Source organism: Prionailurus viverrinus, chromosome D3 (genome assembly GCF_022837055.1).
Source record: "Prionailurus viverrinus isolate Anna chromosome D3, UM_Priviv_1.0, whole genome shotgun sequence".
Classification (NCBI taxonomy): domain Eukaryota; kingdom Metazoa; phylum Chordata; class Mammalia; order Carnivora; family Felidae; genus Prionailurus; species Prionailurus viverrinus.
This window is the reverse complement of record NC_062572.1, coordinates 68504437-68519746: the sequence shown is the minus strand read 5'-3', so window position 1 is coordinate 68519746 and position 15310 is coordinate 68504437. Positions and strand designations below refer to the sequence as shown.

The window sequence follows — 15310 nt, the reverse complement described above, 5'->3', positions numbered from 1 at the left end:
GACGTGTGGAGGCAACAAGGCAGCCTGTGTGGCTACAGGACACTTGGCCTTGTCTCCAGGGCCTCAGCTGAAGCAGTGTTCTGCATTTCCTTCCTTCCTTCTCATTTTTAAGGAAAAAAAAAATGTGGCATGTTCACCACGTGCTGGTTGCTGTGCTCAGTGCTGGGAATGAACTCACTGGGGAATGTAACGCACATGGCCCCTACTGTCAGAGAACTCCGTCTTTAGGAGTGATACAGACATTAAACAGATAAATGTATAATTCAACTTGTAAATATTGTGGAGGCAAGGAACAGGGTGCCGAGAGAGAACAACAAGGAGGAGGTCTAACTGGGATGGGAATATGGAGTTTGACCTGAAGCATCAGGGAGACAGCCAGGTGAGAAGAGTGCTCCAAGCAGAGGGGATGGCAGGTGTGAAGGTCCTCAGAGAGCCAGGTCCAGTCTAGGACTGCAGTCTTGTGAAAGCAGCACATGCTAAGGTCAGAGGGATGCCGGGGCCATATGACAAAGGGCCTGGTGGGCAGCAGTAGGGATTTGGGTTCTTCCTGAAGGGCATTTGGGACCCATTAAGGGTGTTTAAAGAGGGACCGTGCATCATCTGGTTGACATTTGTAAAAGCTCTGTGACCACTGTGTGGAAGGTTCCTCTCCGTGTAAGGCTGTTCAGTTGTGTGTCCTGCATTCCAGAGCCGGAGGGACGGGGAGACACAGGCAGTGTACCTGCCCCGCGGTGCCCTGCTGGGCAGACCATCCGGCCTGGCCCAGGCCTGTGCATATCTGTCACTTTCCATCCCCACCCCTGGGCATTCATTTGTCAGGCTCACAGGGTCCCTGTGTGGCAGGAGCACAGGCCATTTCCAGTTATCCTCAGGAGCTGACAGGAGCTGCTCTGTGGTGTCCTGGCTTCCAGTGAAAAGCATTGATTCCCCCCATCATTCCTTTCTTTAGGGCTAGTGGGGAAGAAAATGATTTTACCAGCTGTGGAGATCTGAAGGAAACCTTAGCCGCCAGGTGACCCAGGCCCTTTGAGTGTCCATTGTGAAAGACCAGAGTCCTGGGAAAATGTTGGATGTGATATTTCTTTGAATCGCCTCATTGCGTCTGACGTTTCAGTAGGAGATGCTTTGGGAGATGTGGAGCCTGATTCTCTAGTACTTGCCAGGGTGGTCCGTGGCCGCCCAGATGCTCATGGGATGTGATTAACATGGCCTCCTAACAGTAGCCTTTGCTCACTGGCTTTACTTTCATTTCAGGGAAATATCGAGCAGCAGATGAAGAAAAAATTAATCCACCTCCTTACTTAACTTGTGAGAGCTTCCCTCATGCTGTGGACCACATCCTGCAGCATCTACTGTGATCCTTTATGTGAATCAGAAGCAACTCTGGAATGAATCCCTCCCCAACTCCACGCCCGCATAGATAGACATGGACCAACCCTCCTCTATTGTGCATTAATTAGAAAGAAAGGTATTGAATTGCAGCCAGCCACTGAGCCTTGCTTATCCCTTTTGTTTTATTTTGTAAAAGAAGATGAGACCCAGAGAAAGGGAAAGCTGAGATTTTATGTCATTCCTTTTAAAATATTCATCAGGCTAGGCAGGGCTGGGAGGGGGACTCTCCTGCAGGGAGTTGTGTTCTCTGCTGTCTCCTCACTGGCACATTGGGAGGGGGGAGTGTTCAGATTGTGAATAAAAGTGAATGGCATTTTTTAAATTATAAAATAATGTGTCAAAAAGTGTGTCGGGCTATAGTTTTAACATTGGGCTCAGCTGTGAAATCCATCAGAAGTGCCAAGTGGAGTACAAGTCAGAAGAAGCTAAATAAATTGTCCTTTAGCCCAAGTGATCAAGTGAATTTGCTTTAACGGATGTTGAAAACTAGATTATCTCCTGTATTATTCCCAGCACGGGTGACTTCTTTTTCTCTTCATTAGCCAGAGATGACTAATTTAAATTTAGAACCTGATTTTAATTTAAAATAATATTTCCATTAATAACCTATTCATTGCAGATACCTATTATACTGTGTAACAGTTGTTTTGGAAATTTTATGTAAAATTAAAACTATCAGTATTTTACAGATGTTTTAATTAGACATTGTTATTAACAGGAACAGTGCAGAAACTAAAATCAAGCCTTTAATGTCTTATAGACCATGCATTTTTGAAGTTAGTGTCCACCAGGGTCCTATTAACTGTACATTTGCAAGATTTCATTATTTTTGCCTCTGACACTATGGGAAAAATCTTTTAGAAGCTATTGGGACAGATTCAAGCTTTTATGTACTTGGTTACTACAGCTGTAAAATGAAATCTCGTCTTGTAGCATGGATTATTCTTTTCATGTTAAGCCCACCAAAATGAAGGGGACTAAGTAGGTAATGATTTTCCTAGTGCATTTGCATACTGTGATAATCCTGGGCCTTTGCAATTGTTTTACAGGGCTCTTGGGCATTGAATTATTAGCATGTAATTGTACATCATTGTGGTGTTCACCTTATTGAAGCACACACTGATGTTAATGAGTTTCGGGCTTTGATGCTTGTTTAGAGATCAGCTTGGTCTTGGATGGGAGGGAGCAAAGCTAAATAAATGGCAGCTCCCTCTCCTTTCGGTGGTTTGGCGATCACTCTGTTCTTGTTTCTGCAGATGCCCCGGCCTAGTACTTAAACGTCCTAGAGTGCAAAGCACGTGTGCTGGGCCTGCCGCCCCAGATCGGAGGCGTGAGTGGAATGGCCAGGAGCAGAGGTTCGGGGGCCTAGCCAGCAGTTAACGAGCTGGGTCCGTGGGCAAGTCACCTAGACTTGTCTGTGAAGTGGAGACAGTGCCAGCACCCACCACTTAGGCTTGTTGTGGGGGTGAAACGCCTGACCGGTGTATCAAGTAGAATCGGACAGATGCTGAGTGCTGTGTGGTTTCGGCGCTGACGATGACGCAGGTGTAGCAGGACTGTCCACACCGGGTAATCTGGTAAGGGTTGATAGAATTCACCTCTACAGTTGGTTCAATGGGGAAGGTCTTCCTGAGGATTCAAAAAGAGCGAGACATTCTATTCCATCTAAACCACACGCGCAGAGGCACAGAGAGAGCCGCTCGGCAGCAGGTAGTGTGTGCTGCCCGGTACCTGGGGGATGTGCTGTATTCAACCTCGGCCTGTTACCTGGGTCCCTGGGTGAGTGATTCGTTGACCCAGGCACCATCGAGTGTTTGCTGGTTGCTACGTGCTAAGTGCCGTGCTAGGAAATAATCACGTGTATAAGACAAGGATTTTGCCCTGAGGAAACTTCCTTGTGGAGGAGCTAGGGAGAACATACAAGACCTTGTTCGGACTCCAGTGGCCCTCCTCTCTGATGTCCGCCTGACTGCAGGTGGAATGAGGCATTCCCTCCTCCTTGCCCTCATACCATTTGTTAGATTATATGTTGGTCCTCACATGTCCCTTCTGCCCACCAGACGGGACTGGGTCTCATTCTTTATTGTATCTCCTGCACCACAGGCACTCAGATGGTTACGGAACCAGTACAAACCAGCTGTAAATATTATAGGAATTTAATGTTGGAACATATAGCTATGAGTAGAGAGGAGAAAATAAGTCTCATTTTAGACTCATTGCCTATAGGGGAGGTCCCATCAGACACTTGGAAATAGTGGATCTGATGCTCTGGAGACAGACTAGAGCTAAAGCAAAGAAGTAGACATCACTGATGGGTCAGGGATCAAACAGAATGACAGGAATGGATAAGGCCATGTGAGCATAAGGCCCCCAGCCAAGAGAAATGGCTTCCTTCTTCCATTCTAGTTTGGCCCTATAGGCCATTAAAATCTTTGTTTGATGTTTTATTTATTTAACAAACATTATATAGGGTTCGTTGGCTGACCTGTCCATAGGGAGGTTCGTGAGGATAAATAAAAATCTTATTTTAGACCTGGGTTACTGTAAACATTCCCAGCACGGCGGGGTGGTCTGCCTTGGAGGAGATGTAATAACTGAAGTATCTAAAAGACCTCTTTTTCCAGCCATCCCATTTAAAGAGCTACCCCATGGTATATGACCTCAGAGACAGTGTTTGCCTCAGCTTTACTGTAATCCTCTCCTAGGCCCATTTGGGGACTGGAAAGGGTAGTAGAGAATACCCACTGTCAGGGGAGGATTACTGAGCTTCTGCTGTCAGCCAGGTGCATGCCGGTTGTGGAAGAGGGCAGAGCAGTCTGGTGGTGGAAACGGACAGCTGCCCCACTACCTCTCTCTGTACCTCCAGAATCAGCTGGTCTCACCGTAGCTCTTCCTGCCCACCATTGTACATCTGTCCGAGCCACCAAACACCTGTAGCCCTGGATGTCAGGAATGCCCTTGGAAGGATAGTGCCATCACCTCACCCTTAACCCCACATTCAAAAATTGTTGTACCGCGTTAGACCCGAAAGTCACCACACCTTACACGGGTTGTGTTCATTTAGTTTGCACTCAGTGGTTGTTCGTGTAGCATGGAACTGAAATCCTTGGGCACTTACAGTAAAGAATTTTTAAAACTGCAGTCATCTATTTCACTGAAATACCCTGCCTTAAACAGCAGAATCCCTTTTTCATATTGGCAGTTGCTTGCATAAACCCATGTTTGCATTATCAGTTTCCTTTGACTTGTCATAAAAACTCTTCTTCAGCATAAACACATAGGACTTTTGCTGACCTTCTGTTATGTCAGCCATCAAGGCCTAGTACCCCAAAGCATGCTCTCTTTAAGGGACAACCAGAGCAAGCACGAGAGCACCAGAAATCATTTATCGTTTACATTATGTGTTAAAATCAAACAATTTTAAATACCTTTTGTCAGTGCTTACCTTCATGTCCTACACATCTCAACTTCTCTTTGGTTAATGTGCCTGAGGAAACCAAATTATTAAATGCCAACTGTGGATAAAGTACAAAGGAAGACAGAGTAGAATGTAGCTCCCAATTCCTAAGATGCATGTCTTCTAGTTGGGGAACGGAAGCATATAAAAATATATTGAACTGTCCCAAGGGCTGTGACAAGTTCAAGATATTTTGGAGAAGTCCTCTCGTAGAAGAGGTCATGTGCAGTGAGCTGAGTGCCTTGGGACAGTAATCACAGCTTCTAGCCTGTAAAGCAGATACAGTGCTCATTTTAAAGAACATTTTGTTCATTCAGTAACAGTGAAAAAAGTACCACAACCATGGGGCTAACACAATAAAACCTACACACCTACTTAATACAATAGATCTATGGCTAAGTGATGAAGAAGAAGAGGGAGGGAGTAATTTTAGATAAGTAGAGCCCATCTGGGAAGGCTTCTGATGGTGACCCGAATGAAATGTGGAGACAAGCCGTGAATTCTAAAGGTAGATAGTTAACCTTAGTTGCTGACATCTGAAGATCAGGGGATCTCAAATGCAGATCGATGACCACTGGTTTTCCTAGGAAGATTGGAAGACGTGGCAATGTTGGGTTATCTTCCACCAAGCTTACTTTACCCATATGTTACTGTGTTCTGAGTTCCTATAGGCATTGTGACTTCTGCGTTGGGAGAAAATACCACATGTCGGATTAAGTTAAATTTTCCTCCCAGGCTAGGCTCCTATATCCTTATAAACTTGGATACACTTCTAATCTACTTTTTAAATAATAAGAGACTCTAAACATAAATTAGTCATATGTCTTAGTTGGTCTCTCTATCTCAGAGCCCCACTAAAAATGAAAGTTAAGGGATAAGGAAGGTATAAACTCACAAGGACAGCCCACAAGAAGAGATACCAGTGGATGAGAGGGTATAGTAATTTGAAGGATGGAAAATAGATGGGTTGCTGATAACTAAAATCAGTGCAAAGAAAGATAATCAAAAGTCATCCTGTAGAACCTCAAAGATCCAAGGCTTGGAGACACTAGATAGGAGATGAGGTGTGAGGGTTGAGAAGCAAGGAATTAGTTTGAAGCTGGTAAACGAAGTGATTGGAAAGCCCCAGGAAAGCCTCCCCACTCTGAGCATCCAGATGAGAACCCCAGCCACGCCAGGAGAATGGAAGTTTATCTCTGGAAGGGTGGACCCAGGAAAGTTAAGGCCTTAAGGATAGTGGGCTGGGCGTGAGGGTGAGCCAGGGTGAGTGACAGGGGACCAGGTACATCTCTGCTTATTCTATAATGGTTCCCTGGTTCTTTTCCCCTTACAACTCTAGGACCAGAGCATATGTGGATGGAATCAAAAGTTGATCTGATATGTGGCCATTTGGAAACAAATACTGATAGGTATCTGACAAGATCAGACAGATAGGAGCATGTGTTGCAAAAAATCAAAATAAGTACTTCAAAAATGAAGCAAACGATAAGGTAGTTACTAATTCCCAAAACACAAAACTCCACAAAAAAGGAAATGTAATTTTGATTCACTAGTTGGGCCTGCATGAACAGTATACAGTTCTCCTAGGAATACTGATCACTGAGTTAACCTAAAATTATTACTATTTGGTGATGGTAGGGAAAGACATGTATTGGTAGGGACAGAGCGGAGTGATGAAAGAGCCACCTTTCACTTCCTCCAAAGCAAGAAGTCGTTAGATAGCATATGAAACTGATAAAGCCACTGAAATAAAAGCGTGACCTGAAAACACACATGCATGATTATTTAGAGACCAACTTTCCAAGGAAAAGAGGAGAGGAGGATTGAATACGATGGAGGTATTAATAAGCATGAACTTGGAGACGGAGGAAGGATGTAGAGGTGTGTCAAGTACATGGTCCGCTGTTGTGGGGGGCGGTTGTGTGTATTTCCTGCGACGGATGGCAAAATCACACTTCCCCTGAATGGAGTAAGGGAAGAGCAGGGAGCTAAAAGGGGCCAAACATTGTCACAAAGCATGCTGTCCACGGGGCGTCTCCTCTGCCCCCTTTACCTGTTCACTCTTAAGTCCACACACCCAAACCTATCTACTTCCCAACCATGACAAGTCAGCAACAACACTTGAGGTCCCAACCAGTTGAGATTTTAGGAGATCAGAAAGGATGGCAGTGGCCACAAGCGAATGGACTAACAGCTGTAAGAAATGTCAGCTGACAGCCCGACAAGGAAGACAACCCGAAGCGTGGAAAGCCGATGCTGGAAATTCAGCAGTACAGCAGTCTGAGGCCATTTAGTTGAAAGACTTCTACATCTGGGGTATCACTAGTGTTGCATCGTGTAAGACCTTCACGATCATTAAGAAGTTTAAGTTTCACATATACTAAGATCTTTTTGCTTATTTTTGATTCGTTATATATGGTATGTTTTCAGTTTGACTATATTTTCCATGAAATGACATTGTAAAAGGCATTTGAGAATATTCTGCCCAAAATAATCAGTACCCCCCCCCCCCAAAATGCTTGGTTTTTGTTTCAAATTAGGGTAAAGTCCTTTGGAATATTTAGCTATCTGAATGTCCCTTTTCCTGGAAGTTTTTCTTCAAAGGAGGAGTCTGCCTTGAAGGGATGAAGAAAATGAGGCAAGGAGGGGAAACGGAGGAAGGTGACTACCATAGGTAAGTTCTGGTTGGCAAGAGGGGTGGCGCCATGTCACTTAGTGGCAGCCATCACGAGTTGGAAGTAGATGCCTCAGATCATGAGATTCTGAGGGAGATGCTTCCAACCGTTTACAACCCTGTAAGGAGATGTGGAGAAGTCCAAGAGCAGGGGAGACTCAGGACGACTCCTCTAGAATCTTGGGTTCCCCATCCTAAGCTTTGGGTCCACTGAAGATCTGTGGCAATGGAAAGAGAAGGGCAGAGTACGTGGGACGTGAAATGTGATGAGTCCAAAGATGTTAGTTATCAGGCACCAGAACTCCAAACACTCAGACTGGGTAGCTGGTGGTGTCGGTGTGCAGTCACCCCTGCTATTAGCCTTAGGCTCAAGAGGCTCCCGTCCTAAAGTGGATCAGCAGCTTCTGTGGGTGGGAACTCGTCTGGTAGGGGGTTTGCTGCTGAAAAAACCGGTTGGGGTTGGGGCATCTGGATGGTTCAGTCGGCTGAGTGTCCGACTCTTGATTTCTGCTCGGGCCGTGATCTCATGGTTCGTGAGCTCGAGCCCCATATTCGGCTCGGGCCTGAGTGCAGAGCCTGCTTGGGATTCTCTCTCTCCCTCTCTCTCTCTCTCTTTCCCTCTCGTTCTCTCTCTCCCTCTTTGCACCTCCCCTACACACCGTGTTTGTGTGCGCATTCTCTCTCTCTCTCTCTCTCTGTCTCTCTCTCTCTCAAAATAAATAAGCATTAAAAAAAAATACTCATTGGGGTCAGAGTTAGGAAGAACAGAGGAGATTCAGGATGTTGTCAGAGGAAACAGACTGGACATCTCCTTTCCTGCACCCATTCTTAACCACCCTTGAGCCCATCTGCTAGTCAGATGGTCCGTCAAGCTTAGCTTCTAATTGGCTCCCCAGCTCAGAGCCGCTCTGTACGTTCCAACACAACTTCCCAAGCTGCATCTTTGTCTTCAAAATGAAAATACCAATTCGCAAACAAGGAACACTAAGAAATTGTACAGAGTCCATTTGTGAGAAAAGTCTCCACTGCGTGACTAATAGCAAATACACCTGTAATTGAAATCTCCAACATACTGCTGGCATCAGTCATGAAAAATTGACAAAAATATATCCTAGTCCCAAAATAGTACGGTTGTTCAAACTAATTCGGTCTTCAAGGATAACTTTTTCTATTCCAAACATTATGTTCTTCTCCCGCTTACACTAATAAATCAGGAAGCCTCTTTGGTTGTCTTTGTGGCCGGGTCGGGATAAATGTGATTTCATACGGCCTCGAACTCACTTTGCCAGGCTGAGTATCTCTGAGTCAGATTCTTTGCTGAAGGCTTGGTGTGAGCTAGCACATCTAAGAAGTCGGCAGTAGTCACTGTATCCAGCTGGATTCCAGGTAAATTGCTGCTCTCTAGATAAAAACACAGCAGTAACAGTACAGCATATGACCTTAAGGTGATCAGTGCTCTTGAGATGCTAATAGACCTTTTTTCAAGACAATGCATAATGCAGCACGCCTAATGGTTACTGCAGCAAAAGGCAAACCTAAAGAGAGCTGGGGAAGAAATTCTTTAATGTGGGACTCGGCTCCTGCAGCCCAGAGAAAAAATATGACTTAAATGTATCACTATCAAAGTAGTGTTTAATAGTTATATAGTGCCGCAGATGGATCCAGCCCAGCATCATAGTTTGCCAGAGAAATAAAAGCCCCAGCCCTAAGGAGTTTATTATCTGGGGCAAAGTTGATCCAAAAGAACACCAGAGGAGAAACGAGTTGAGTACATGAAGGGCAATTTGACCAAAGAATGTTTGCAGGTGCCAAGAGCCACCGAGAACAGGAGCAAGGCTCCATCTGCTGGTGAAAGCTGGATATTTTAAAACAATTTCTTCTCCCAGATCACCTTTGCTGTGATCCCAATCGTACCTGACTGGTGATTTTCAAGGGCACTGAAGATCTTCCTCACAGGCCGCATGGCTGCTTCTCTGCAGACAAGCTTAATGTCTGAGCCCGAGTAGCCCTCAGTCTCCTGAAATAGCCGCAAACCAGCCATGGGTCAGCAGGCAGAACACTGGTAGCGATTACATTCAATAGGCAAGACCCGGTATTGGAGCCCCTGTTTGGAATCTGTTTTCTGTCCCCCACGAACATACACAGAGATGCCCAGATCTATAAGGCCTGGAGGGAGAGAAGCTGCTTATATGTCTGGGTAACCTGGGAAACGGGGCAGTTAACAACTTCCTAACACCATCCACTGCGTGCTCGAAGATGCCAGGCTAGCCTGCCCATGATAACCTCATGGGCCCTTGTGCTCAAATCCAAGCATGATCAAACTTAGTAGATGTTTTTGTTCTGGTAAATAAGATCATACCTGCCTTTGAGGAATCTGAGAACATCATGTTCAAGTGTCCACTCAGGAGGCAGTGATACCAGTGACAGTGGGGGTAGCAGACATGTACCCCCATTTCCATTTGTAAAAGTTTTCTGTTTCATCAGCACAGTAATCCTTTGCGGCATATCGGTTACCCATTTCTCAGAAGAAGAAACCGGCTTAGAGAATAAGTGGTTCCCTGAGGCCACATAGCTAATAAGGGGCAGGATCAGGAGTTGACCATTGATTCTCGGAGTTGAAACCCTATGCTGTTCCCACGACATCACACTGTTTCTCTTTGCTTCAATGTTTCCAAGGGACAGAGAGCTTACTCTCATGAACAAGAGGTCCATTGCATTTCTGGGGCAGCGTGGGTCTTTTCTAAGTGACTCAAGGAATATGCCCCAAACAGCTCACGAGAAGACCCTGCCCAGAAGATTCGTGTGGCGGCTGCTTGGCCTGCAGATGCTCCCTCCAGGGCAGCTTACCTGGCTCAGCACGCCGTACTCCAGCTCTGTGCGAAGCTCCAGGGCTCTGCTCCTGCTCACAGGGGGCAGCCAGTGGTGGATCATGGCCTGCCTGGCCTCCCGGCTGGGGAGATCAACCAGAATCCTCTTCTCCAGGCGGCGTAACATGGCACAGTCCAGCTCCCTGAGATCACGTGGGAAACAGAGGGACCAGTTGGAGCAGTCAACTCACTTTATTTATTTATTTATTTATTTATTTATTTATTTATTTATATTTTAGAGAGAGAGAGAGTGCACGTGACTAGGGGAGAGGGGCAGAGGGAGGGAGAGAGAGAGAGAGAGAGAGAGAGAGAGAGAGAGAGAATCCCAAACAGGCCCCACACTCAGCATGAAACCCTACGAGGGGCTCAGTCCCATGACTCTGGGATCATGACCTGAGCTGAAATCAAGACTTGGACGCGTAACCGACTGAGCCACCCAGGCGCCCCTCAACTCACTTCTTAAGTGACAACTATATTGTGAGAACAATGTAGCATTGTAGGAAGCAATTCCGCATTTTAACTGTTACTCTACATCTATACCTGAATGGATCGGACAATTATTCATGTCGTTTGGGCGAAAGAATTGGTTAAAAAAAAAAAAAGAAAATACAACCCTGAAATACCTCATGTAAAGGAGATAATTTTAGGTGGGGGAAAAAATCCAGCTAACAACTGAACTTGAATATTCCCATTGTAGTTGTACCATGAATTATTCAGTCTGACCCTGCCAGTGAGTTATTATTCCTGACAATAACTTGGGCATTCTGGGAAGTACATTAATTCTTCTCAAACTCTCCTACATTCTGGAGCGAATGACTGTCTCACTTCATTGCTCCACTGAACTCAAAGAGCATCCTTCCAGGATGCTCAACGCAAATGTGGCCCTTTGAGTCCTTCACGCCTGCTCCTCCCAAAACACTGTCAGGCCAGGTTTATGTGATTTTGTATCTGAAGGCCATTTCCCTAAATTTCTTTTTGTTTTGATTTTTTTTTTTTTAGTTTATTTATTTATTTGGAGAAAGAGAGAACCCCAAGCAGTCTCTGCACTATTAGCACAGGGCCCAACGTGGGGCTTGATCTCATGAACCATGAGATCACGGCCTGAGCCAAAATCAAAAGTCAGATGCCCAACCAACAGTCACGCAGGTGCCCCACCCTAAACTTCTTAATATAAAATTTCCAAACAAATAGAAAAGTGGAATAAAACAATGGGTATCCATATACCTTCCATCTTGATTCAACATTTAACATTTTGCCATATCTGCTTCATATCTATCCAGCCAAGTTATTTCAAAGTAGATTACATCATGATCCCCACCCCTAAATGCTTTAGCATGCATTTTCCCCAGTAAGGACATTTTTTTTTTTACATAGCTATAATATCATTATGACACCCAACAGAATTAACACATTACATAATATGTCTAGTGCTCATTCCAAATTCAGATCTCTCCAGTGATCCCCAAAATATCTTCTAGAGCTTTTCCAACCAAAATCCAGTCAAGAATTATGCATTACATTTGGTTATCTCCCTTAAATCTCCTCTAATCTAATCCAGTCTTCTTGCCCTTGCTTTGGACCTTGGCTTGACCACGGTGGGGCTAGTTGTAGAATATCCCACATTCTGGACTCTGCTGATATTTTCCTCATCATAGAGTGTAACTGGTTGTCTGTTCCTTGTCTTCTAAGATGGAATTTAGGTCTAAAAGCTTAATTAGAATCAGGGTAATGATTTTGGGCTAGTGTATTTCACAGTTGTTATGTGTTCATATTCATTACATTGGGATCCACATGTTTGTCGTGGTGTGGTGTTTAATTACTGGGATCACCTCGTGACCATAGACAGCTCCATTGTAAACATCTCTTCACAAGTAGTAAGAATTCTACGTACAATACTTTGGCACCAGGTGAATACCATTTTCCCTATCCCCTTTCAACTAGTGGCCTTAGCATCTGCTAATGATCTTTGAATTGGTTATTTCACGAGAGTGGTGCAAAACAGTGACTGAAAATTTTTTTCATTCCAAATGTATTATTTGGCACTATTATGTAAAATTGAGCTTTCCCTCATTAATTGGGGCTCTTTGGTTACCTCAAATTACCATTCCTATTAACACATCATTTTGAGTGTGAATTTGTGAACTCTTTATATGTTAACATTTCAGGTTCCTAGAATTGAGGGAAACATCTATTTGATTTCCTAGGTATAAAAATTAGGAAATGCCTGCACGTTGGTCTGGTTTATCCATTAATAGACAGTAACAGTGAAAGCATCATCACCAGATATTTCTCATTCATAAAAACACAGAATTTCCAGTGCATCTTCGCGTTCTTCTTACCTTCATCGTGAATCTCTGCCCTTTTAAATTGAAAAATGAAAATACCCTTTCAGGGAGCATATGTGAATCCTAACTTGGGGGGTGACCAGATTTCTTTAAAGATTCTGTCTTGCCTCTACCTGTTATTCCTCCAGTCCTGAGCTGAGAATCTATAGTCCGGGGGTGCTTTACCAGCAGTGACAATTACCTATTTCTTTTTTGTATTTGCTTTGTTCTTTATCAGCCTCACTCTGTTGAAATTCATTTTACGTCAGAAACTTAGCCCCTCTCCCCCCCCCCCCCCGCCCCCGCCCCAGCCATTCCCCCTCTCAAGGCCAACATTTCTATTTAAGGCACAGGGTCAAGGAAACTTTGAAAACTCTAGGAAATTGTTTTTTTTGCATTTGAGATATTAATATAGGCTGTTGCTTCAGTCGTACTTACTAAGCGGTGGGCACTGGGTTCAGCATTGTACAGATACTAACTCTTTAGACTCTCACACAACCCTATGAGGTAGGTACTATTTTTTTTTTAATTTTTTAACGTTTATTTATTTTTGAGAGAGAGAGACAAAGAGACAAAGTGTGAGCAGGGGAGGGGCAGAGAGAGGAGAAGACACAGAATGCAAAGCAGGCTCCAGGCTCTGAGCCGTCAGAGGGCTCTGACTCGGGGCTCCAACCCACAAACCGCAAGATCATGACCTTGAGCTGAAATCAGACACTTAACCGACTGAGCCACCCAGGCGCCCGGTAGGTACTATTTTTATATCCGTTTTAAGATGAGAAGACTGAGGCACAGAGATTGAGTAGCTTGCTTGAGGTCAGAAAGCTAGTGAATGGTAGCAGTGGATTTGGACCCAAACAGTGAGACTCCGGAGCCTGTACCTAAGGGACTTGTCTGATGCCAGTATAGTAACAGCAAGTCGACTGCCAGCTCATGTCACGGTGAGATTTCAGAACCTTGGGAACAGAGAGAGGAGTATAAAAGTTTCCAGGGAGAAAAAAACAGGTTCCATATACAGGATCAGTAATAAGACTTCTCATCAGCAATGTGAGATACTAAAGGAAAATAGAGTAACTAACTAGAATTTAAATAAAAATTTGGAAAATAAAAAGTGTTTCTAAAAAAAATAGAGCAATGCCTTCAAACTTCTGAGGAAAAATACTTTCCAATGTAGTTTATATATTGATCAAACAATTAAGTTAGAGGATAGAATAAAGATGTTTTCAACACTAAAAGTGTTTAAAAGCCTATTTACCTTCCATTGCACCCTTTATCAGGAAAGTGCTGGAAGACCAAAGGGAGAGGGTAAACCAAACCAAAGGGCTACGTGGGATTCAAGAAACAGAAGGAAGTCTCCAGGATGATGAGGTGAGGTCCCAGGGTCTCCTGATCTACTGGGTACAGAGGATCATCAGGGCAGTGTGGTGTTGGCAAAAAGGTTCTGGCAGACATGTCTCCAAGAAGATGAAATTGATAGGAGAGCTGGCATGTTTGAATGAATCCACAGTGGATTCAGACAGCAGAGTGTGGTGGCTGAATCGGAGGAGCAGGTGAAGTGCATTGGAAAGGAAAGGAGGGGAGGGGAGGGAGGGATAATTTAATAGGGGAGAAACCATGAAATTCACATTTTAGGAATTCAGTTCAGCAACACTGACCATTTGACAAGTAAGTGTATTGTCGCTGCTATGTCTCCGATACACAGAAATTAGTAAGACAGACTCCCTACTTACAAGTAACTAAAGGCAATACAAGGGAGGTTCTGGCCGTGGACTGCAGGAATGTTGGTCCTGTAAACTTCAAAGATAAACCTGGGACTTGAGATCAGACTAAAACCCAACAAGGAACAGACACTACACTGAAGGAAATTACAGGGCTGGGGGTGATAAGCAGTTGCCATATTTCTCTCAAGGCCTTTACTTGGACCAGCTGCCCCTTCTGCAAAGGCAGGGACTGCAGAAGGAAGGTTCTTTTGTAGGGGTACCTTCTCCTGGGTCTCCCCATCCCATCCTGAGTGACTTCTGATTGAAAGGAAGACCAGAGCCCCAGAATGCCTTAGGAAAATGGAGTCACGCAAGAGGCGGGAAAACAATACCTCACTATAGATGTCTGTATTGATCAGCTAATGCCCTAAAGCAAGAGATTTACCTCAAAACTACTTGTGGGCACAAAATAAGTGCAACTCTCTGACAGCCAGGTCTGATGAATGCACTTTTAATGACATCAATAATAATATAATCATACAAGGGAGGAAACAAAGGACAAATGGAATGTACCCAGGAATTATTCTTTCTGCCAATATATTTCTATGAAGAAATTTAACGTGTGGCAAGCAGAAAACACTCCCTTCAGCTCTTACATTTTGATTTTTGACTAGTTATTCTGTTCTCATGCCTCCTTTACTTGGATTATCTGGTACTTTCATCACCTCAGAAGGCCGAAGCAAACTGCAAGAGTGACACGAGACACAGCAAAGCCTCACAGGCCTCAGACCCTGGCTGCTGGACTTCTGGTCACCGGCCTCCTAGACAGTTACCTGGGCTCCAAGGCCTTGCACCTGAGCACCCCAGCTTCTGTGCCAAACCTTCAGGGCCTTTCCCCG

At 44.5% G+C, this 15310-nt stretch overlaps 2 protein-coding genes across 10 annotated transcripts in view; one reads left to right on the top strand and one right to left on the bottom strand.

Moving 5' to 3' along the window:
- Positions 1-2078, top strand: part of HDHD2 (haloacid dehalogenase like hydrolase domain containing 2) — a 36625-nt gene extending 34547 nt beyond the window's left edge. For all 6 annotated transcript variants that reach the window (XM_047828225.1, XM_047828224.1, XM_047828227.1 and 3 more), the window contains exon 7: positions 1255-2078. In XM_047828225.1, the coding sequence (XP_047684181.1) occupies positions 1255-1358 (104 nt within the window). In that variant the 3' untranslated portion in view covers positions 1359-2078. The remainder of the gene's footprint in view (positions 1-1254) is intronic.
- Positions 2079-2876: 798 nt separating this feature from the next.
- Positions 2877-15310, bottom strand: part of KATNAL2 (katanin catalytic subunit A1 like 2) — a 74674-nt gene continuing 62240 nt past the window's right edge. For 3 of the 4 annotated variants that reach the window (XM_047828219.1, XM_047828221.1, XM_047828222.1), the window contains 4 exons: positions 10371-10533; positions 9438-9540; positions 8805-8924; positions 2877-3021 (listed from right to left, as the gene is read on the bottom strand). In XM_047828219.1, the coding sequence (XP_047684175.1) occupies positions 2993-3021; positions 8805-8924; positions 9438-9540; positions 10371-10533 (415 nt within the window). In that variant the 3' untranslated portion in view covers positions 2877-2992. Of the gene's footprint in view, positions 3022-8260; positions 8925-9437; positions 9541-10370; positions 10534-15310 lie in introns of those variants that run through there. The other variant, XM_047828220.1, reaches the window with a different exon arrangement.